This window comes from Clytia hemisphaerica, unplaced genomic scaffold (assembly GCF_902728285.1).
Source record: "Clytia hemisphaerica strain Z4C2 unplaced genomic scaffold, Clytia hemisphaerica genome assembly, whole genome shotgun sequence".
Classification (NCBI taxonomy): Eukaryota; Metazoa; Cnidaria; class Hydrozoa; order Leptothecata; family Clytiidae; genus Clytia; species Clytia hemisphaerica.
Window position 1 is genome coordinate 310,641 of NW_027103430.1, and position 24,980 is coordinate 335,620.

A 24,980-nucleotide genomic window follows, 5' to 3' on the forward strand; every position below is an offset into this window, starting at 1 on the left:
ATCGATTACCTATCGACACCTATCGATTACCTATCGACACCTGGCCGGCTTAAAAATGGCTGATATGGTACTCTCGGGTACCTAATATAATAAGCGCCCCCCCCCTTAGAGCCTGAAAAATTAAATAAGCTTATTCGAGGATTTACGGGCTTGATGTATGATCGATACATGATCGATATACATGATAGATGCATAATCGATTTATAATCGATTTATAATTGATTTATATATAATCGATGCATAATCGATTTATAATCGATGCATAATCGATTAACGATCGATGACGAATCGATTAACGACTCGATCGATCGATTAACGATCGATGACGAATCGATTAACGATCGATGACGAATCGATTAACGATCAATGACGAATCGATTAACGATATCGATGACGAATCGATTAACGATCGATGACGAATCGATTAACGATCGATGACGAATCGATTAACGATCGATGACGAATCGATTAACGATCGATGGCGAATCGATTAACAACAGTCGAGCACACTGTCATATTTTAAACGACAAAAAAATGAGTAATCACATCATTTAGCGCCACGCTAAACAAAAGAAAAAAAAGAAAGATCAAAGGCTTAAAACAAAAAGTACTTAAAACGTTCAATAACACGTCGTGGTGAAAACAAAAATACGATATTCGTTTAGCGGCTCTTATAAGGAACACATTGATATATATTTCTGCTACCCCACAACTTGCAGTCGAAAAATTGAGCAAAATATTGAAAATATATCTGCGGTGAAGTTTTTCAAATTTCCTTATAGAAATCTCATGTTTTGCACTCCTACACGGTAAAAAAAGTGAAGAGACGAGAAATATGACGTAAACACGATGCAAGTAGTAATTATATTCCCAAGTGATTACGAAAAGTTTTTCTTTCAACAATGGTAAGTTTTTTATTACGTCTATTAGGATGACGTCTTTGCAGATTCCTGTGAGAGTTATTTTAAGAAGGTCATTGACATGCGAATGAGTTCAAGGATATTATCTAAGGCCCTCTTTGTATCACGATCAATAATAGGGGATAAAAGCTTGCTTTTTTTATGCTTTCTCACAAGCATTAATATATATTAAGGCAACGTAAAAAGCTCGGTAGAATAGTGGGAAGAAATATTATTTTATCAGGTACGTATTATCCCTGTATCACGCGAGTGGTATTTTAGCTCTCCCGCCTCTCGCACCTCCCTGTGTCACAACAAAGGAAATATACCATATCACATCCCTGTCTCATGCGAGTGTGCGAGTGATGTTTTGCTTTCCTATCTCCCTGTCTCACAACGAAGGAAATACACATCATGTCCTTGTCGGAATACACATTACATCTCTATCTTGTGCGAGTGGGATTTTTTACTTTCTCGTCACTTTTGTCTTAATGACGCGACTTAGAATACCGCTATTATTACCCTAAGTCGGTTAATTTTCGCATGTACTTTTTTTAGAGAATTGAGTAAGAAATTCGCTGCGAAGCAGCCTCTTTTTCACTAGATTTCACCAAATTTCTTTAGTTTTAACGGATTTTCAATTTATAGCAAGAACTAAGTTTTGCGAAAAGGGCCAAAACTCATGAAAATTACGAATTTACCATTTTCATCGACCTCTAACGTTAGAGGTCGATGCCATTTTCAATTACTCCACGCGAAGTTTCATCCACCTAAAGTGGCGGCAGATTTTTGCCAGTTGAAGATTAAAATAATTTGAATATATTGCTTTTCTTTCTAGATATTCCAAATGGACTTGCCGAATAATGGTACAGCTATCAAGTATCCCGGATCGAGAAGTCAACGCATCGTCATATTGCATATACAACATTAATTAGGAAAAGGTATTTCGTTCTCGAATGTTTCACCTGGTTTTATCGTCATCATTTATACCATTTTAATATGTATCTTTTCTTCTAGTAAAATAATTTTGTCATACAATTTTGTCATAATCTAATGAAGCCCTGAATATACCGCAAAATTAGTTTCATGACAATTTTTTTTAATTCATTCGTTGCCTTTTATAGGGACCACTGGGTGAACCGATAATCGAGATCGTTCTCAGGTAGACATGACTCTTAATTGTCAACTTGACTAAAACACGACAGAAAAATCGTTTGTTCACCATCGAAGCGCGAAGAACTATGCACCCGATTGTATCCACGGAGATTATATATACAAATTATTTTATTACACCCCTATATCAGTGACCCGGTCAGCTCCACTCAATGATGAATTACCCGGTGAAAGAAATTGCATAGAACCCAAATCAAAGATCTTATTTATGGTCTTACCGTCTTACCCCGGTCAATCTCAGTGTTTTTAACAATTCTTGAATATTAGTTGAAAGTCAATTTTTCCCTACCAGAGGAAGTTAAAGGTTATCACTTAGCGAGCTTTGGAGATCCTATATTAAGACCCGGTGGGTTTCAAAACTTCACTGGGTCACTGAGAAAGGGGTGTTCTATTATATATGAAATATAGAAAATGTACGTCTATGCGTGTTAGTAAATGTCCCGGGACAATGTATATCATCCGTTTATGAATTGGGGAGAGAAAAACTCCATATTGAGTAATTAAGTCATTCTGAGGGGCTCAGATAGCCGATAGAACTTTCCAAAGGGGATAAATTTGAAAAATTTGGGGGGAAATGATGAAAATTTCGAAGAGTTAACAAAAGTACACGCCGTCGCAATTTTTCCCCGACCATTTAAAACCCCAAATTTTCTTCCCCGTTAAGATATTTTGCACTAGAAATTTCCCGCTGTAGGTCCCCACCGGGTTCTGTGATACGAGAGTGTTGTGCAGATTATTATGTTCTTCTATTGCTCGCTTATCCTTCTGACATGTGATCTTCACAGCTTTGGTAAGAAAAACAAACGCAAAGCAAATGCTTGATGAGTTTTTTTGTTCTTATAAAAAGTCTTCGTTTCTTGCTCCATCTTGATTCCAAAGAAGACAGGCCCTAAAAATGAAATCGGAAAAATGATCAAATTATATCTAATCTCACTAATTATGCCAATTAACTAAGTGTTAATAACATTTTCAAGTTTCAATTTATACCGTTGCAAAATCAATTTGCTTGCGTGTTCTCGAGTTTTTGGATATCGTGGGATTTGAAGATTTCTAGTGGTTTTAATTGCTTTGATAGATTCAAAACACAAGTTACTCTGCGGTGGAACATTATGATGTTCTCATTCGATAGGTTTTTTGCTTTTCTTTTTTGTATAGAGATGACTTGACAGTGCGTCTCAAACCGCGATATTTCGAGAGCACGGAAGCGCGTCAAAACACGCGATAAACGAAGCCCTAGAAGAACGCCCACTGAAAATTGAAACCAGGAATTTATTGAATATTTCACTAATGAAGTATCAAACTTTTTGTTTTTTGTAATTATTATAAATTCAAAATTTTTAAATACTATTTTTTGAATGTCAAAGGACAATTAAAGTGAATTTAAGCTGATTGGGTGGATATTGGGCGGACGGGCGTTTTGCACGTGCCGAGATTGGAAATTAAATGAGAGTAAAAGACGGGGGCGTCTTAGTATGTAATATTAATTCATTATTCTTTTATTTTTATTTTTCGCGAATGAAAAATGAATTTTTGATTTTTAAATTAAGGAAATATAGTATAATATATTGTATTTGATTGTCAATGCCAAAAGATACTTACGAATAATCTGCTGTGTTGCTTCGCTATTTACCCCCGAATTGTTTTAGTAAGCACTTCGGTCACGTAAATAAAAACACGTGTATATGTTGAAGCCGACTGTGGACTGACCGCAATTGCAATTACATAAATTATTGTGGAAGGGAACGCTTGAGACGAATGTTTGGGAAATCAAAAAGACAACTTTTGTGAGAATGTTGAGTTTTGTTTATATGGCTGTTTGTGTCGCACTGCTTGACAAGATCGCTCAGTACTCGACTGAACAATCAATGACGAATCGATATACTCGATTGAAATACTAGCTCGATAATGGATCAACGAAGGATCGATACTCAAGACTTTTTAATGGCTCAATCTTCCATTGATCTCCTATCCGGATCGATAAGTAATCCATCGATCACATATCGATCTGTCATATCGAGCCATTCCGATGATTGATCCTATCGAGCGCGGACGCCTGGATCAGTAGAGGCTAACATGCATAGACCTAAAATTAATGACCTGACTGGTCATTATAAAAATAAACTATATTCAGCTCCGCTCACAGCTTTACTCTACCATTTTTGTTTTGATTTAACTTTGTATTTTAATGACCAGACGGGTCATTCATTCGAGGGTTATGCATGTTAGCCTCCACTGATGCAAGTTACCCAATCTCACGGTATGCAATTTCTCGAACTGATTTGTGAGCCTAAAACTGTAAAACTAAAGTGAGATTCTAGAAATGATTATTTGTAACGCTGCAAGCATTTTGACCCCGCCTTAATCCCCTGGAACACTCACAAGCATCAATCTGTCAGATCTAACAAAATTAATAACGGTACAGTACTTTTATCATTGACAACCAAACAAAGGGGCGGGCTTCTGCTGCTGATGCTCCATCCTCTAGCCTAGCGAAAAAAGTTTCTTATATACAATATACAATATAGGGAGTATATCTATATATATCTATAGAGGTCTGCGATTCAGACTAACAACCAAACAAAGCATTTTCTTCTGTCAAGACGCTTCTTGTACATTGTAGGTAAACATTCCAATGTCCAACAACTTCCAACTTCCATTTAAATGATCTGCCCCCTGCCGCAGCTAAGTTCTACCATTTTAGCTCGAGCCGAGAACGCTCGCATAACACTCGCGAGCTCCCGGCACGGATGAAAAACTTTAATCTGTCAATCATTTTCTCAAGCGAAGAATACGATGGCCCCTAAGGCTCACCACGCACTTCCAGTTCTTATAAAATTTGTGAACTAGAACTGTCTAGGGTCATGGCCCAGAAGGCTCACGAGACACTGCGCACTTCCGACTTTTTTTGTGACGACACTGCGCACTTCTAAAAATATTTTAGAGACGCTAAAGTCCCTCTCGAAAGATATCCGTAATGGTCAGCAAAATAGATACTGAGTTTTAATAAATGAGTTGATGATAATATAACGAAGAGGATCGGAAATCCCGAGTTAAAGAACCGAGTTACGAAAAAAACGAGTTATGACGTTATTTTCGGAAATAAATATTGACATCATTTTATATCTACCTTATGAAGTCATTCTCAATTTCGTAACTCGGTTTTTTTCCTTGACTTTGAAATTTTGAGTTATTTCTGGTATTTTAACTCGAGTATTTTTCCTCCCTTTGAATTTTCGAGTTATTTCTCGTTTTTTAACTTAACTTCAATTTTCGTTCTTTTAGATATTCGAGTTATTTTCCTTCCTGTAGATTCTCGACTCGAGTTATTTTGGCGTTCCCAGCAGAAGGCTCGAAAACACACACTTCTAGTTTTCACAAAATTGATATTTGGTCACTTTTTTCTTCCCCGATTTAAGCCCGAAAAATTCCCCAATTTTTGCCACTGAGGGGAAGTTTTGCTGACTAGCACTTAACTCGGAAATTTTAACCTGTAACTCTTGATATGAACAACTCGGAAGTATTAACTCGTTTTGCGCAACTCGACATTCATTTTAAAGACCAAAAAAAATTTCATTACGCGGGCCGCTCGCTTGGAAATTTCCCGCCGTGACAAAAAGTCAGAAATGCGCAGTGTCACTTGAACCTTCTGGGCCATTGACCCTAGACAGTTCTAGTTCACAAATTTTATAAGAACTGGAAGTGCGTGAAAACTAGAAGTGCGTGTTTTGAGCCTGCTGGGCCATCGTAGAAGAAGACGAGAAGAAGATAGTCTGAATCGCAGACTAGTAAACTATGTAGTCGTTGAAAATGAGTGTGATTTTTTTCGTGCCTTGCGTGCCTTCGTGCCCTTCGTGCCTTTTGAAAAAAAGTTCGTGCTTTTGAAAAAAAGTTCGTGCCTTTCGAAAAAAAGTTCGTGCCTTTTGAAAAAAAGTTCGTGCCTTTCGAAAAAAAGTTCGTGCCTTTCGAAAAAAAGTTCGTGCCTTTCGAAAAAAAGTTCGTGCCTTTCGAAAAAAAGTTCGTGCCTTTCGAAAAAAAGTTCGTGCCTTTGAAAAAAAAGATCGTGCCTTTTGAAAAAAGTTCGTGCCTTTTGAAAAAAGTTCGTGCCTTTTGAAAAAAGTTCGTGCCTTTTGAAAAAAGTTCGTGCCTTTTGAAAAAAGTTCGTGCCTTTTGAAAAAAGTTCGTGTCTTTGAAAAAAAGTTCGTGCCTTTTGAAAATAGTTAATGACAAAAAAATAACCAGAAGCTTCATGAGATTAAAAAACTTAGAAGGGTGGTGATTTAACTACATACACTTTTTTATTAGAACGCCTTTAAATCATATAAGTAGTTTTGGCGAGCAGGGTATACTTATTTTTTTTAACAAATTTCAGCTGCTTTTTGTCTTTGAAATTCATAATTCATAAAACCCCCGGGGGGGGGGGCACTCGATTTCGAAACGACGGTATGTGCCGCGCAAAATCTGCTTTTCAAAATCGTACCCTTACACCTTACAGTGCAGTTCAATATGGTTGAAAAGGTTCCCTTTCAGTGCATTTTCTCTTGATTTACTCAACCCTTTTATAGTGCACTATATTTCTCAGCTGTAAATCTCCATGAAAGAAGAAGCTCGGGAAATTTTCTGTTTCAAAGAAAAACGGAGAGAATTATTCTTGTCAGCTGTAATTATCAGAAAATAGAAACTTTTTCAAACAAACGAGAAGTAAAAACCTTTCTTTTTAACAATTATTTTGAATTTGTTTTAAAATTCCACCCTTGCAGTGCAATCTCACAAAAACACACCACATACAGTGCATTTGGGATGCCGAAAAACCCCACCCTTAAGCGCGGCACATGACGTAGGCCAGATTATATGAGTGCCCCCCCCCCCGGGATAAAAATTCATAACTAACTTTTGATTATTAGAAAAATAATTACATGAATTACACAAATGAGAAAAAAAAGAAGACATTGCATATTAACGAATGCGCTTTCGAATGTTTATTTCAAGATTCGAATGTTTTGTTTTGAAAAGACAGGAAGGATAAAAAAGGATATAGATGAATTGTCGGGTTTGAGAAGTCAACAAACGCGTGCAAATTAGCGCGGATGCAAAGAAGAAGAGAAAGAACTAGTAGACGATGCTATCGTCCGTATAATATACTATTTTGATACAATGATATAACATAGTTTGTATATTATAAAACGTAATGTGTTGCTCGGCGGATAGAGTCTGTGTGCAAAAGGCAGGAATTTTTTTCAAAGGCACGAACTTTTTTCAAAAGGCACGAACTTTTTTCAAAAGGCACGAACTTTTTTCAAAAGGCACGAACTTTTTTCAAAAGGCACGAACTTTTTTCAAAAGGCACGAACTTTTTTCAAAAGGCACGAACTTTTTTCAAAAGGCACGAACTTTTTTCAAAAGGCACGAACGTTTTTCAAAAGGCACGAACTATTTTCAAAAGGCACGAACTTTTTTTTCAAAGGCACGAACTTTTTTTCGAAAGGCACGAACTTTTTTTCAAAAGGCACGAACTTTTTTTTCAAAGGCACGAACTTTTTTTCAAAAGGCACGAAGGGCACGAAGGCACGCAAGGCACGAAAAAAATCACACTCGTTGAAAATAGACCCATATATAAAAAATTCAATCTCCAAATAAAAAGAATCGAAGAGGTGAGGTTGCGTGTCTTTTCTGAATTTATTTTCATCCGACACGCTAAAGCTCTAAGGGTCGGGAAAATTTTCAACATCTGGAAGGTTTAGATTACGGAATTTTGCAAGACCGAGTCCAACCGAAATATTTTTAGCTTTATGCGCAAGGCTAGTTGAACCCGACTAGGGATACGGTACATCAAAGGCCGACTATCATTCCTCTCCGATGAGAAATTGGCTCGCTCCTTTATAGCTTTAGCTTTAGGCGACGGGCAGCCGCCAATCCACCATCGGAATATCAAATAACTGGTGGACGCCCGAGAATAACCCGCCCCCGGTGTAAGCTGATGCGAGTCTAGTGCTATCAATAAGCATAAAAAAGTTGATAATGCGGCAGGGAACAAGGTTAATGTTAATGTGATAAGAAAGTGGGTTTTAATTATTAGGTCCACTCGATTAAGTAAAATGGAAATTTCGCTCTTCTTTCTAGACACAATAACAAACAGACGAAGAAGAACAAAAGAAACGTCTGAAAGTTTTGTTTACTGTTTAATGTCTAGTTCTAAAAATTCCAAAAATTCCGAAAATAAATTCCACAAATATGAAACGCCACAATTAACATTCATATTTCATTTTCTCATAAAAAGTTTTTCTGTTTTCATTTTTCCAGTATGGCATCACTTGATGAAAGAAGAAGAAGAAGAAGAAGAAGAAGAAGAAGAATATGGAGGACCTATGTGTGGAGATCAAAGAAAAGGATAGTTGTTTCTAGGTACGCTATCATAAATTGAATTGGATCATCCCATTTTAATTGAATACTTTTTAAGAAATTAATTTGTAGAAGAAAAATAACTTTTTAAGGACTATTCCTAGAATCAAAAATATGGAGTTTCTGAATATCGACTAGAAATGGCGACCACGACCGGCGACCACGACCAGCAGACCAGCAGCGCATTGAGTTTCAAGCCCGAAGGGCTAGAGGTCAATCTCCTTGGTAGGATTTGAAGCCAACAAATCCTACCAAAGGTTTGAGAAAACCCTGAATAATCTGAAAACTTGATTTGGACGTTCTCAAGGCTCGAAATAACGATTTCAAGCGAGGGGCAAATCACTCAAAAAATGGTGTACGAGATTTATGATTTATTTTTGATTTATGATTTATTTTTGATTTATTTTTGATTTATGATTTATTTTTGATTTATTTTTGATTTATGATTTATTTTTGATTTATTTTTTATACATGATTTATTTTTGATTTATTTTTCATTTATGATTTATTTATTTTTTACTTATGATTTATTTTTGATTTATGATTTATTCATGATTTATTTTTGAATTATTTTTGATTTATCTCTAATTTATGAACAGGAGTAATTTTATGGAAAATTTTTTATTTATTTATGATTTATTTATGATTTATTTTTGATTTATTGATTTATTTCTGATTTATTATAACAATAGCGTTCAGTTTGAGGCCGTTGTTGTCATTTTCTGCCCGCACAGTTTGATTATTAGCCCGAGAGTGTCATTTGGGCCCGACGCGAAGCGGAGGGCGCAAATGGCACTAGAGGGCTAATAATCAAACTGCAAGGGCAGAATTAATGACAACAACGAACGAAAGCTTAACGCTATTACTATTATTATCCATATCGGACATTCAAACAACGTTTTTTTCTAGCGTCAGCCACGTCTTTTCGCTTCAATGCAATGACTTTAACAAGTTTTGAGTACCCTTGCGAGCGGGCCGCAAATGACCAAAAAGTGTTTTTTTCTGACGTTAGTTTAGTCTTTTCGCTTCAATGCAACGACTTCAATAAAGTTCCGAGCGGGCCGCAAATGACCTTATTGCCCTATAACCAGGGCGGTTAATGATATTTCAGCCCTCTGAAGCGCGACGCCTTAGTTTTCTCAGCGCGGGTATGACTATTTGAGTCATTGAACCTTTCAATACCGCCCGCCGTTCGAATCTTTAATGGCTTACTTAATGACCGCTATATGGATAATAATTTTGATTTATGATTTATTTCTGATTTATTTTTGATTTGTTTTTGATTTATGATTTATTTTTGATTTATTTCTGATTTATAAAATTGTGTACGAGATTTATTTTTGTGATTTGCCCATCGATTTCAAGTGGGTCGGACAAAATGTCCGATCAGGGTTGCTTTAGCTTGAAAATTATAATTTTTGGGTCGGACAAGGAGCAATTTGGGTCGAACAATACAAGCCCTGCGTTCTCTACGATGGAGAGAGCAGATAAATTCGATAGCCCAAATTTTTATGACCATCGGTCATTTCTGGTCGATGTTTAGAAACTCCCCTGAAATATCAAATTTGTGATGTTATCTTTCTTTGAAAGTACACTAGTCGCCCCCAGGGTTGGTTTTGTCTAAAAAATCTTCTAATTATTGTTTCCAGACCCGTCCAGACCCATGCTTGAAATATAACGGTTACTGCTTTATAAATTGTTTGTTTGTAACATGCTAAAATGAAGGATGGGAATTACAAGTTCAGGGTGTATTATTTCACTAAGGAAGACTTTTTAGTCTAAGCGCCCTCCGGGATCGCTGTCTGTGGCACGCGGTAGTGTCTAGGACAACTCTTCAATGACAGCCAGGTTACACCCCCAGCACGCCCATCAGAGTTATCATTAATGTAAGATCCCTCCTTAGCCCACTTTTTTAACGTTCTGATAGCGCTCAGAAAATGCAATTGATAATTGTGTAACAACGCCTAGTAAATTCAAAAAGCGATGCAAAAGTCTAGTGGTGAGAGTACGAGATTGGATAAGGTGCGGGAAATTAATTATTTAGTGATTATGATGCGACGAAGAGGAAGAATAATTTTGTGTCATTGTGCTGTTTCATGATTTCAAGTGGAAGAGGGTGAATTGGAAGAAGTTGAAATCAATCTTTTTGACCTTTCGAAAATGCTTCAGTTTTAAAGATTATTGGCTGATTTAGTGTAGCGCCATATTAGTTTATTTGTAAGCAAACAATGGTTGTAGCATATTCAGGATTCTTGTTTCTCACAGCGGAGAAAGGAGTTGAAGAACGGGGTTAATATTTGAGCATTAACCACCTATCAAAGCCAATAAATTTGTTTGTAACTATATCAGTGGGTTAACTAAAAAACAAAAAGTTTGGTATATATAAAATTTTAAACTTATCTTTCACTAAAATTCTGTTTGAATTATTACTTCAATCTTTGAAGCTTTCTATACGAGTCACAAGCGTTTAAAGGTTTTCTTTTTACATAAGTGTTTCCGTTTCATATTATTATGCTGATATAAGCAAAAAGATGTTTTTCTTTTCCTCTTTCTGGCCAATCTTGCTCCACATCCGTATCAATCCAATGTGAAAAACAAATATCTCTCTTATTGTGGGACAAACCTCCAAAAGAAATTCTTTTTTTAGCCAGGCTTTTTTTTATAAGAATATCTACTATAAGAATATCAGGGGGAAAATTGGCCAAATTGTAAGAATAACTTAAGAATACCCTCTAGGGTGAATTTCACAGAATTTGATAAGAATACAGTCATTTTGTATTTGGTTAACAGAAAAAAATGCTTCCTTTGTTAAAGATAAATTGAAGCTTTGAGAAAGAAATTAAATTTTAACCCAAATGTTAACTCAAAAGTCCAAAACTCTCAAAATTTATCATTTCTCATGTTTGTAAAAAAGTCAAGTCTAAAAAAGTAAGAATACGTTAAGAATATTTCACCCTCAATTTTGGCACTTTCTTAAGAATACTTGACCCTCATCCAAAGTACACTATTCTTATTAAAAAAAAGTGTGTAGTAAAAATGGGCGTAGGATGTTTAAATATTGCCCTAAAACAAAGTACAGGAAAATAGAAAGTTAAAGGGCATGAATAACTAAAAGTTCACCTTCAATCATCTCATCTGCTTCAAGGGTATTCGCCGGTTTTCGCCAGCGACCAACAATCTCTTTTTCGATTTTGATTTTGCCGTGTTCGCCAAAATAAGTTCCCGCCAAAATTAAATTTTTTGTTTCCTTGCCTAAATAACCTCTGAAATTCATCAAAATTGCTCAAAATAAGGCAAAATAGAACAGATTTACGCTGTCATTCGCCAAAATCAGTTCCCGCCAAAATAAGTTCCCTTAAGGGCTCTGACCATAGTGAATTTTTCATAATTGCCGTGTTTAAAATGTGTTTTTTGACTGATGTAACCAACAAAACTATGGCATGTTATACATTTTCTGTTAGACAAACTGTTCCTGAATCTGAAAATTCAAAAATTGCATTGAAAAAATTTGATGAAGAAGAAAATGAAGACTTTTGCGAGGAAGAGTATTTCAACTTTGAAGAGCTTAGTTTCGGCGAAGAAAAAACATTTTGAAAATTTTTTCGCAGTAGATGGTGTATTTTTTACCGAACAATAAAAATTTTTGCGGAACATTTTTGTAAATGCTTCTTTGTCTCGAAATCTTCAAAATAGTGGTTTTTCATCAATTTTTCATCTGTATTTTGCTTAAAAAAAACAGTCATAACTTTTGACACATCTTTTTAAAAAAATTTTCCGCAAAATTTGAAATAGTTCAATTCTTGCGGACAGTTTGAAAAAAGTTCGAAACAAAAAGGTTAATTACCCATTAAAACTTAGCACTTTTTATAAAAGAAGGTGATGCAACATATTTTTAACGTCTTTTTAAAGTTCATAACATCATTTTTGCAATTAAGTTCTTAATTACTCTTAAGGGGTTTGATTAAAAAGCAATTTATAAAGGCAATTCTTTGTTAAAAGTGTCAGAGAATCTAAAACATAACTTTTATGTTCAGATACTAAAATCAGTTTTCTGACTATGGTCAGAGCCCTTAAGTTAAGGTAATAAATCCCTAGCCTGGATATCCAAGCTCAAAATTTTAGAAAAAACAAAATTTACCTCAACATACAAAAGTTCTAAAATTATAGAGCTTGGTCTCCCTAGAGAATGAAAGTGCAAACCCATGTTTCCTAGCCAACCCAGGGCAGCAAAACAGAAATTAATAAAAAGCAGTCTTACAAGATCTAAAACTATTCAAAACATCCAAAGATTACACCAAAGTCCATAAAAAAGTTTGCATGCATTATCATGACCAACCATGTTTTCTTGGAAAATGAACTTGCCTCTGTTTTCTTCTTTTTCATGTTTTCATGTAACAGAAAGCCCTATCTTCACTAGCAACTGGAGGACTATCCTATTTTTGCTCTAGAATTTATTATTTTTGCTCCACGCCGTGTAGATTGGCCCTTAAGGTTTTAGCGAAGTGAGCGCAAGCAAGCGGACTGCATTCTCTTAAAGAGAATGCAAATCGCTCTAGGGAGACCAGGCTGTAAACCAGAACATGAAATATCAAAAACTAGACTGTGAAATAGTTTACAGCCTGGATATCCAGGCTAATAAATCCCTTGCAACAGGCATCTTTCCATCCGCTCTCAAAATTTCTCAAGTAGTCCCTGTTTTCAAAAACAAAGGATCTCCACTTGATGTTTCTAACTACAGACCAATCTCTCTGCTGTCAAACATAGATAAGATCTACGAGAAGGCTCTCTTTAAAATTCCATAAAGTTAAGGAAAGAAAATACTTATAAAATGTCTATAAATGTCTTTGACAGGTTTTAACAAGTTTTGACGAAATATAAAAACCTCGAAACAATGCTTTCTTGGACCATAGTATGGGACAACCTACGGGACAACCTCTCTCTTGGACAACCTCTCAACACTACTGAAAATTCTATGAAATAAACACGAATTAATTGATAAAAAATGAAATAACCTATCTACATTGAAGCACTAAAAGATAACACTACAACAATCCAAACAAGAAATGATGTCGCCGTTAAAACATTCAAAAACATAATCCAAGCCAAGATGCAATATGTTTATCAAATACAAGTTATCTCTATACAGTATCTCTAGTCAGGGAAAACAATATCACAAATTCAAAGTGTCTTTAGTCAGGAAAACAACCAAAACAATCACAAAAGTTTCAAAAGTTTAGAAAATCCACAAAACCTCTGACCTCATGAATGTAAGAACCAAGCATTAAAGACTTTGTTTTGGGGTCACTCGGCGGCTAGTTCGAAACGCAGGTCACAGGTCACAGGTCAACAGGTCACATGTCACAGGTCAACAAAGTGCAGACCGGAAAAAAAGATAATAAGATCATAACATATACATAACATAACATCAATACATAACGCATTAAATTACAAAAAAGTAATACATGTTATTTAGATATTATAAAATGACAATTGAATAAAATAACAACCTAGTGACGCTTACTTACAAAAATAATGACAAAATCATAAAATATGATGCCTAAAAAGACAAAAGCACGAAAAATATTTACTATACAAAATGTGATGTGGATGGTGTGAATGGATAAAAATGGCACCAAACAGAAGCTTGCAAGGTCCCTAAGAGAGTGGTTTTAGAAGGATGGAACTAATTAAATATTCAGTTATTATTTTAATGACTTAATGACAATTTTTGACAAAAATGTTGACAGAATCACAAAATATCATGTCTTACAAGAGAAAAACACCAAAAATATTTAGCATACCGAATGTGATGATAACAATATGGCTGGATATAAAATTACACCAATCAGAAGCTCGTGAGTTCTCTGAGAAGGTAGTTTTAGAGCGATGAGTTTTATTATATGTAACCATCATATAACATTACAAACATTACAATATGTAATATACCTGTTATACGTATAATATGGTTTTAAATTTTCTGGTCTGCGTTATACACGGCGCAAACTGCGAAAGATCGATAAAAGCACATGGTTAAATTTTGATGTTTGAAATGGTTTTATATGGATGAAATTGCTTGAGAATTATGTTTTTGATAATTCTTTGTGTTTTCCAAACATTTTCCTCTGCAATGACATTGATTAGAGTCAACCTGTCATCACTGACCTGTGACCTGTGACCTGTTGACCTGTGACCTGTGACCTGCGTTTCGAACTAGCCGGTCACTCGGTAAACAATCCCATATAACTTGTTCCAGAGATATTGTCCAGATAAGAGTTTGAATTCCAAAGCAAATATTTCTTGTACTGCCCATTCTTCTCATCAATTCTTCAACTTGAACCAGTTTCACATCTCAATAGAATGTTAATACCATTTTGCCAATCATCAGGAATATTACTTATCATTAAAAAAGGGGAGACGAAATTGCTAAAAATATTACTTTCGAAAAATTTACTTTCTAGTCTAGCAAGCTAACGACTAATTCAGACATAGTAGAAATAAAGCTCCAAGGGGGATAAGAATTTACTTCAAATAACCCGGAGTTCAAACAACTAAAAAATTCGCTTTACAGCCAGATTTTAAATATAACCTTAATAAGATGGACTTTTTTGAAGGAATTGAGGCATTGTGGTTAAGTTGAGCGTAATAAACGCAAGGAACCTTTGGAGGAAAAGAAAAATTCGAATAACTGAGGGTGATTTAGCCTATAATTGACCCCAAGGGAATAGAAGTCTCTTCGAATAACTGAAAGTTCGAATAACCGAGAGTGTTTTTGCCTAAGTTGGGTAAGCAGATCGAAGGGGAACGAATAATCGAATTAATCGAATAAGTGCAAGTTTGAATAACCGGAAGTCTACTGTATCATATAACGTCTATACTACTGTATTACACGCATTATAAACGACTCCAGTTTACTTACGGGTTACACGTACCCAGTGCCCGTTTTTGTCTAAGTACTCCCCCGGATCTAGAATGACGGATCGAATTTAGTGCTTTCTTTGTTTTCACGTAATATACTTTTTAAAATATGGCCATATAGCAAATACATAACCCTTTTGGTTAATTATAGACAGACATATACCTTATCGGCCCTTTTTACGCCGGCCCTTATTCCACCACAGCCTAATTTTGGGCTTACGCCAATTAGGGCCGTAAATAACACCAAAACTTGTAAAAATCGTTATTCAGGCTTCAAAACAGTGAGTATTAACTAAAATTTACATTAAAATGTCATCTTTCAGTATTAAACTGCTGAAAATTCCATTGAAAATCATCGATTTTCGTGGATATAGAGTAAAAAAATGGACAGTTTTCATCCTTTAATCATGCCTAAAATCCTTTAAATTGAGACCGCTTTTAGGTAAAATTGCAAAATTTTGGTCCTTTTTACGCCGGCCCTTATTGCGCCACGAGCCTAAAAATAACGCCAATAAGGGCCAGCGTAAAAAGGGCCGCTAAGGTAGACAAAGTAGAGAGTATTTTAATAAAGAACATTCGAGAAGCTGAAAAGGATTAGGGTGACACGAAAGCTTTATGTATAACTTGTTGAAATATAACAAAGAACTGTACAAAAAGTCATAAAAAATCTAACGCCCTAAAACATTATGTAATACATTTAAAAAGTATGTTGGAAAGGTTCCAGGTCTAACAGACCATCGAGAACTTCAGAACCAGCTGAACTACCTCGACCAGAATCTTTACGCGATTTACTATCCTCATGATCCTCCTCGTCAAAAGAATTTTTCAATCCCTCTTTCGAACAAACGTCTATCAAAGATGGAGCTTTCGTTAAAATCGGATGTTCTTCGGAAAGTGGTTGCTGGTAATTAGGTGACGTCATTCGCGGAAGATTTTGGGGCAGCATGATTGGAATGTCTCGTTGGTTGTCGGTGAATGTTCGTTGGTTGTCGGTGAATGTTCGTTGGTTGTCGGTGAATTGATAAGAGTTATTTTGAAGTGACCGCCAATCTTCCATTGGTTGGGTTGGTTGAAGGGTGGAGTTGTGGAGATGAGGATGCGTTAGTGGACTGGTGGTGGTGGGTGGTGGAAAATATCCTATTTGTTTTGATGCCGTTAGTGGTACCAATGAGTGCGGATTGTGGAGATGAGAGGGTGCAGGCTGGTAGTGCGGTAGCTGTGGCTTCAGTTCTCGCTCAGGCGGTGGTGGATAAAGAGTGGAATGTGGAAGTTCGTGTTTTATATTGTAAGTATCTAATGCATGATCACTGATAACGGATGGGTGAATGTTTTCGTTCGTAGATGGGTAATCAGCGTGGGTGAAACTATGTTGAGGAGGTTGATCGTGATGCAGGTGGTACCTGTTGTTTGGTGGGGAGGCGTGAGGTGGAAAGGGCGGAGAGAGAACGTAAGGTATCTTGGTTGCCGCATAACGTCGCTGCTCGTGACGGAAATGATGATGATGAAGCTCTGGCATGTTATCGTAGATGGGTGTTGATTGGGCGGGAACACCCGTATGGTAGGGCGCTTGATCAAAAGGACTGGACATTGGAGTTGAGTGACTTAAAGGCGGCGGAGGTGGTTCTTGACAGGATTTTACGTATTGGCTGTAGATTTGCCCACGTGACTGCTGGGGTGTCAAATAATGTCGGCGTGGCAGACAGGGTGCTATCATATTGGGCGGCAGCATAGATCTCTGTTTGGAGGAGAGGACACGTACGCGCTTTCGAGCGAGAACTTGAATATGACTGGCCACTTGTTTACGAGTTCGAACTTTTCCTGTCATGTTGAGGATGTGTTTGGCAATCAATTCGTTACGTCCGTACATCTTATCACGTGATGAAATCATGATCTTCTGGCGGCCGCACGGTGGGTACATTCGGAGCGCTTCCTGGAAACACGACTCCACGTCGCCCGTCCATAGGCCCTCTGAATCATCAGATTCAATTGATGAAACTTGAGTATTTTGTATCTCTGGTTGCGTATTTCTCAGCATTGGTGTGCGAGGAATTTCAATGGAATCTGAAAAAAAGAAACGACAGTTTTTAAGATAATTTGTTTGAAAACCCTCCTAGAAATGTTCACTTAAATTTCTCTTAATGGAATGAATATTTGTAAAACATTCTTCAACGAATTCCAAAAAAATATATCCTCAATTTGTACATAATTTCGTGAAATGTTTGCGAAAACAAAACAAAAGAACTCAGAGTTACATTAGAAAAAAATAACAAAAAACTTAAAATGCTGACGTACCTTCGTCGTGTTGAAAGATATCAATTTAGGAAGTACAACAAAGCAGTAAAATAAAACAACCATTCATCAGTAAAAACAAGCAATTTACAAGTTTTCAATAAGGAAAAATTAACATTCGAAAGACTCACACTTCTGTTCTGTTTTCCTCAACATGTCGTTCGCTCGCCAGCATTTGAACACAAAAATTTCAAACAAATATTTTACGACACTTCACTGATAAACAGAAGAACTAAACATTTGTAAATATACATAGCGCACACAAAAAGAAGAGAAAAAGGCAACAAAAGAATTGCTAACTTTGAGCATGATTTTTATACACGCCCCTTTCTTCATTTTGTGGGTCAACACACAAGATTACCTGCATACGCTCACTGCAGAACGTTTTTACTTTTATGAACAATTTTGTAAACAACTTGCACCATTTTTTTTGAACAAAAATTGTAATGATTATTGACAGTAATTTGATAAAATTTTTCTTCTTAATTATATCATTGGATTTTAACGAAATTTTGTAACCAATTTTTCATTCATTCTCACACTTAGTTACATTACAATAGGAGGAATAATGGATTCATTTATTGGCTGACCTAGACAAAACCAAGGGAACACAAAAATACAAAATCATCCTAAAGAAAATCAACCAAAAGAGAGAGGAAATATTGATTTTATTGGAATTTCTTGTAGCTCACTTTGAGCATAGATAAGAAAAATAAGGGAAATTTGATTATTTATTTATTAATATTCATTGTACCACCCTTTAGCGTAGATGAGAGGTTTACTATTTTCCCATGCATTTTTCTCATGGGGATTTAAATGTAAATGAATTTGAGGGTATGAAAATAATTGACAAATATTAGACAGGCAGCTGACGACATCTAAAATCTGGATGACTTTTGGACAAATGCTGAGTTGGTTTATCTTGTTCCCATATATCTACTGATCCTAAAAATTTTACTCGGCGTCCGAAAATTTATTTAACGGACACGTCCGGTAGTAATTTGTTAGCTGATGACGTCACGACCAAAAGTGAAAATTTGATTTCCGCACATAGTAATGATATAATATACGTATACCATTCGACGCGTTTTTTGATGTAGATTCCAAATCACATCAGTCTCAATAAGTAAAAATTTAGATTTCAAAAGTTATGACTTAAATTTGACATGTAATTTTGGTCAATCATGACCCTTTAACTCCCTGAAAATGTCAAATTTCAACGTCATCAAAACGAAAAACAATTTATACCATTCGAAAGCTCGTCAAAAACTATTTAGAAGACATTTAAACGGGTATATTCGATTTCTCAACCTAACTCGAGAAAATTGAGATCGTAATTCCTTATAAAATGAGGGTTTTTTTTCAAAAATGACGTCATAGAAGAGCTACGGACCTTCATAACTTTTTATATTTAAATTTTTACTTATTGAGACTGATGTGATTTAAAATCTACATCAGAAAACGCTTCGAATGGTACATAAAACTTTAAAATTTTTCAACATCAATTTTGCTTGTGACGTCATCAATTTATAAATTATTCTCGGACACGTCCGGTAAAGATTTTTAAACACGCCGAGTAAATTTTCCTGACTCTCTAAACTATAAGGATTTCAAAATAAGTACTCAATATTTGTCCCTCAATTTTCACTTATCTCACTTTTTTTGATGTCATTAGCTGCCTGTCTATGTCGTGGGAGTTTCTAAACATCGGCCAAAAATAGCGACCACAACCGGCGACCAGGTAAAGGTTTGTGCACTTGATTTCTAAACGACGGCATGTGCCGCCAAAAAATGGTTTCCAAAATGGGACCCTTACAGTGCAGCCCTTGAGCAGTGGAAAGGTACCCTTACAGTGCATTTTACCGAACTTTTCAGACCCTTACAGTGGAGTTTGATTTCATATCTTATTTTACTGAAGCAACCTGAAAAAGAGCCAGAGATGTCGACACATTATGCAAAACAAATCAAAATAGGTGCGAGTCAAAACTTTATAAAGATATATCACATTTTTACTGTCAGTCTTGCAATTCAGCAGTCCCCAAACACACCCTTACAGTGTATCCAGCAAAAAGAAGACCATCGTAGTGCACTATATCAAAAGTTCACCCTTGCAGTTTATTCCGAGGGTCTCGACAAACCTACCCTTAAGGGCGGCATATGCCGTGGGTTGGACTATATGAGTGCCCCCCGGGTTAATCACCCGCTTCCAGAATTTTTCTCATTTGTATTGTATTGTACTCATGTGTATTTTCCATTGGTCCTTTAAAATTGTTCAGTTATAAGAAAGCATACTCGAAACATATAAATTCTTATTTAAAAAGCATACATCAGTGATGGGTTGTTTTTAAAGGTGGTGCCGTACCATGGGGCACCCCAATGGTGTACCTTATGGTCTACCCCGAAAAAAAATTACAGACCAGACTGGAAAATAGTACGCGAATAATACAACCTTACCTTTATGTAATGGGTTAATTTTCACTATTCTGCCTATTTCATTCATCAATTTCCCTGGGAATAAAATCATGATATTGAATTTCAGTGCTGACAACATTTCGCCACAGTAATTAACAAGACTAATTTCAAAATGATGGAACTCACTAGTCTTTTGATGCAAAAAATAGCAAGCTATCTAACCCGAATCGGAAAATATCAGGAAATAACATAAACAATACGTTTTCTAGTCTGTAAAATTTCAAAGCCCGCGCAAAGATTTTTCGTGAAACGACAGCGCTACACTAGATTCTTCCGCGTATGGTATACAAAACAAGAAAATGTTGTTTTTTCAGCGAAATTTTATTCTGGAACCATTGTTATTGCTATTGGGAGTATTTAAAGCTTGAACAGTCAGCTTATCTACAAAGATAGTAAGTTATCATGCTGTGGGAATGAGAAATCAGGGTAGACCATAAGGTACACTATTGTGGTACCCCATGGTGCGGCACCACCTTTTAAAACAAGCCCGCAGTGATTCTAAAAATAGACATCAAAATTACTGTTTGTCCGAGTTTTAATCCCATCATCCTTTGTGTTAATTGCTGTTGCAAGTCAATTACACTTATTGACAATACAAAAGTAATAACTTGCACGCATTACGAATCAAGATGAAAAGGATGGTGGGATTTAATTTCGGTCAAATGTTTAAAGTAATTATGACGTTTGCATAGCGGTGTGCTATTCGCGAAGGGATTCAAGCCATCAAATTTAGAGGTGTTTTACGCGAGATGGAAAATATATTTTCCGCTATATAGAATTACATAAAAATATGAATAGAAATCTTTACAAATAATTAGAAAAACACGAACTAAAAATAAAACGAAAAGTAAAACACATCAAATAAATTCTAGAAAATTGGATACACGCTTTATTTATAAGAATAACAGGGTGGGGGTTTCGAAGAATAGGCCTATTGTTTGGAACAATAGAAAAATAAGAATAATGCTCACCCTCGGCCAAAGCACACTATTCTTATAAAAAAGCGTGTACAATGATGGCATACTATTTTTGTAAGGCAAATCATTACCAAGCAAGATTTTGAAAGACAGTATATCATAAGGGATCGTGTATATTATACCAACATACATTATCTCGACCGAAAGGAAGAACCCCCGTTCCGAATAGAGTATTCGTCAGCCCAATATGAAATCAGAGCTCTCACGTTGCCATAGTAAATCAAATGTCAACGAACCTACACACTAAATATCTCAATTAAACATTTGTATCATAAAAATTTCTCATCCATCATCGAGTACTCGAAAGTACTTTAGTATAAGTTTTCGTTTTTAGTGGTCTTGGAAGACCTTGGTCTATATGCTAGACAAGTTTCTGTTGGTCTTTCTCCGGAAAATGAAAGTTTATTTAAAATCGTACTTTCCTGGAATGTTGCCACGGGTTACCAACCATCTGTTGAGAGATTCAATGACGTCATAATCTGGTTGGTCTCATTAGGAAACTTTTGATGTATGTCAGCAACGACTAGTTTAACTTGACCTCGCGTTTCTAGAAATATGAAAGACAAATTGATGAGTAGAACAAGGAAAACTTTATGGGTCAATTATAAAAAATTCAAGTTGATTCTCTGGAAATTCTTATTAAAAATTTCAAGCAAAAAAGATTCTCAACGAAAGAATCGCAACACTCATTTTCATCTTCTCTTTAAGATTTTATTCACATTTTTAAAATGGTCAATATAAAACAAGCTAAATGCTGAATGGACCTACCTGGAAGGTTAAAAAGACAAAAGGGAATTTTCCCAAATAAGAAAATCTGATTTGAAAAATTTAAAAACCGGCTTCAGCAACTTTTTAAGGAACCTTGCCCTCTGCTCTTGTGTGGTAAACGGATCAGGGCGTCCAGAAAGAAAGTATAGAGTTCAAACATGATTCCGAGTAGAAGGTTGTTGCGTGTGTTTAACCAGTGCCGTAGGAAGCATTTTCATATTGAGGGGGCTGAAGTTTAGTGACACCGCGAGGGCCAACCATGGTTTGGGTTTTCACGGACGATATTGACTTTCCGTGAATTTTTTGGGCAATGCATCATGGGTAATCATTCGGGGAGAATTCGGAAAGTCGATATCGTCTATTGATTAACACAGAGAGAAACTTTGATGAACATTGCAAATTTAGTGAAACACACACAAGAACTTTCTTTCTATAGAAGTGGTACGACTCGATATTTTTTTCCCGGACACCCTGTAATGAATGGAGTGTAAGCGCGGACATACCTTGTTCGAGACCGGATTGTGGGCTGTTCACGGAGTTGACAAACCAAGAGATCAACTTCTCCATGAAAGGAGTCAACTGAAAGAACAAAGTGCAAGACTTTCCATAAGAGCAACCCTATACAAAATGAGGCCGAAAACGCCAAATAATTTAAAGAACAAATCAAGAATCGACGTGATGAAGATCGGGCATAGATTCGAAAATACCTATTTTCACCAAACATCAAGTATAGGATAAGTACAGTTTGAGGTTTAATGTGTCAAAACATAAACGCAACGAAGTCTTGGCGAAAATTTACTGGTTCTTATAAAGACCAGTTCGAAAATAAAAACCATCACCAGGTTTCGAAAAATATGCCGCTTAAAAACAAAGAAAGGGTTAAATTCAATTCGCCATTCTAAATGCGGGCATATCTTAAGGCTTCACGTTTTTCTTGCTTGAGAAAGGTTGAAGATGACTCTCTAGCCCTTCGGTGTGGTGTCGAATACTTACAATAGTGCTGTTAGCTTCGTATATTTTCATGAAACATTTGGTGACCGTCTCATTCTCACGTTCGTCTTCTTGAATTGGAAGACAATTTACCAACACCGGCAACACCTGACACAAAAAACAAATATTTGACATTCAACAACATCAGTAAATTGTAGTGACAAAGTGCTAAATCTGATCTGATGATCGTCTCTGGCGTGAAACAGCCTGTTTATGTTTTAATCTTTTAAAGAAAAATAAATTTTGAAACATTTGACTCACTCACCCTCACCCTCCCGTAAAAACGCTAATTTACATGTTGGTGCGATACATTTTTGCAGCAACATGTATCGCACCAACATTTATCTCACTAAGTATTGTATAGACTACAGTAGACTCTCGCTAATTCGAAGTCAAGCGGAGAATCTTATTTGATCGAATTGCAGAGAGATTCGAACTATGCGTACAGAAAAATAAACACATTTGACCCTTTCTGGACTCACTCAACCCTTAATCCAAGACTCTTTTTTAGGGTGTGACCAACGATACCACCAATACGTAAAAACGCTAATTTATGATTACCTACAGACTCTTTTTCAGACACATTTATCGCCTTATCTCGTAAAAAATGTATATAATGCTACATGTTTTATAGACTAGTTGTCTTATTAGTCATCAGAAACGTAAATATGACGTAGTCTAAATGCAAAAGTAACGTCGTGTATGTATATCTCTCTCGAGAAATAATTTCAACCGTTTCATCACCTTCCTGGCCTAAGAAAATACCTGGTCAAGGGGCAATGCTTGAGGTGACGTCATAATCATTCGAGCGACAGCACCGCATAAATTATCTTGTACTAACGCAGGTTGGCCTTGATTCAAGAGACCAAATAACGCTTGCAGAATGTTCGTATACAGTCTAGTAAAGAAGAAAAGGTGAAAACAGAGTCAACAAGGAATGCTTTGATTGCATAAGGCTGAAACGGGAAGAAATTTCACAGAAAGTTTGACAAAACCCAGCTGAAAAACTATGAAAGCTGTTGTGATTATATCATGGTATTCATAAAGTCATATTTTATAATGAAGCCTATAAGATAAATGCAAAATTGCGGCAATCATCCGCCCTTGTTTGGGTGTTCTGTATAAAACAATACGATGAGTATCAAGAATTAAGATTCCAAATAAGTAAAACCTCTAACTTACGAAATGACAGCTTCTCCGCCATTTTCCGCCAACACGCCCAGGGCGAACGAGGCGTTACTTCTGACCTCAGGATCAGCATCTTGCAACAAACCAAGTAGCCATGGTGTGATCGGTTGAACGAAAGTGGAAATGGCGCCACCCATTCCTTGGATGATCTAAAATCGGATAACGATGATGACTATTTTGTGACACTTAATCAAGTTAATTTAGAACCAGTGCAGAAAAAAGTAAATAATATCATTATCAAAAGAATGCACATCAAACAAGTGATACTTTTATGGACCTACCTGGTTAAGCATTTAACACATATATAATTGATATCTACGTGAGCGTGACCATTGAACAATCATTCAGAATACAAATAGTGACGATCTATTAAAATTAGTCGTTTGTTTCTTATAGAAAAACGTTTAGAAACCAAAATTTCATGCTCTTGAAATATTCTTTCATATTCAAGACTTCGTGAGCAAAAAAAAACATCTATCTCATCAAAAGATTGAGTAATTTGGCTAATAACATTGATGTATGCTTATTAATAGCGATTCTTATAGATAAACATGCGTTTTTTGAGCTGAAAATTCTTTTTTTCACAAAAATCTACTTGAGCCTACTTTCATGCAAAAAAATAGAAAAAAACAATGATCCAATATTTCACAAAGTCCAAAAAACCCGTTTTTTAGCCGTTTTTGGCCCAAATTTGCCCAAAAACACTTTTTTTCGAAAATCGGGCTCCGTCACATTCGAGGGTTTATAGTTATGCATCTTTGTGCAAAAAATCATAAAGAATGAAAGAGCCAATCTCGAGAAAAGCTAATACCTAAGTAATTGATAATGTGCTTATAAAAAAATATCGAATTTGGCCAGTTTTTCTATAAAAACACGTCAAGCAGCCAAAATTTCATGTCTAAACACACATATT

The 24,980-nt window shown here is 36.0% G+C and overlaps 2 protein-coding genes across 3 annotated transcripts in view; both read right to left on the minus strand.

Moving 5' to 3' along the window:
* Positions 1-15,684: 15,684 nt before the first annotated feature.
* LOC136797975 (uncharacterized) lies at positions 15,685-17,889 on the minus strand. Of its 2 annotated transcripts, none has more exons than XM_067054560.1 (2): positions 17,676-17,868; positions 15,685-17,444 (listed from the first exon to the last, which is right to left on the minus strand). In XM_067054560.1, the coding sequence occupies exon 2, from the start codon at positions 17,416-17,418 to the stop codon at positions 16,081-16,083; it is 1,338 nt and encodes a 445-aa protein (XP_066910661.1). In that variant the 5' UTR covers positions 17,419-17,444; positions 17,676-17,868; the 3' UTR covers positions 15,685-16,080. The 2 variants fall into 2 exon arrangements, with proteins under 2 accessions (XP_066910661.1, XP_066910660.1); XM_067054559.1 differs by having other exon boundaries at positions 15,993-17,444; positions 17,804-17,889.
* Positions 17,890-20,903: 3,014 nt separating this feature from the next.
* The window catches only part of LOC136797976 (importin-4-like), a 30,603-nt gene continuing 26,526 nt past the window's right edge, over positions 20,904-24,980 (minus strand). The window contains exons 33-37 of the mRNA XM_067054561.1: positions 24,062-24,216; positions 23,645-23,777; positions 22,883-22,987; positions 22,393-22,468; positions 20,904-21,668 (exon numbers count right to left, since the gene is read on the minus strand). Coding sequence (XP_066910662.1) covers positions 21,562-21,668; positions 22,393-22,468; positions 22,883-22,987; positions 23,645-23,777; positions 24,062-24,216 — 576 coding nt within the window. The 3' untranslated portion in view covers positions 20,904-21,561. The remainder of the gene's footprint in view (positions 21,669-22,392; positions 22,469-22,882; positions 22,988-23,644; positions 23,778-24,061; positions 24,217-24,980) is intronic.

Bases quoted from the DNA above. Each gene is read 5' to 3' on its own strand.
- LOC136797975 (XM_067054559.1), bottom strand. From the start codon at position 17,828: ATGTTGAGGAAAACAGAACAGAAGT. The intron at 17,445-17,803 runs GTGAGTCTTTCG...TCTTTTTTTCAG, and splicing joins GAGGAAAACAGAACAGAAGT to ATTCCATTGAAATTCCTCGC.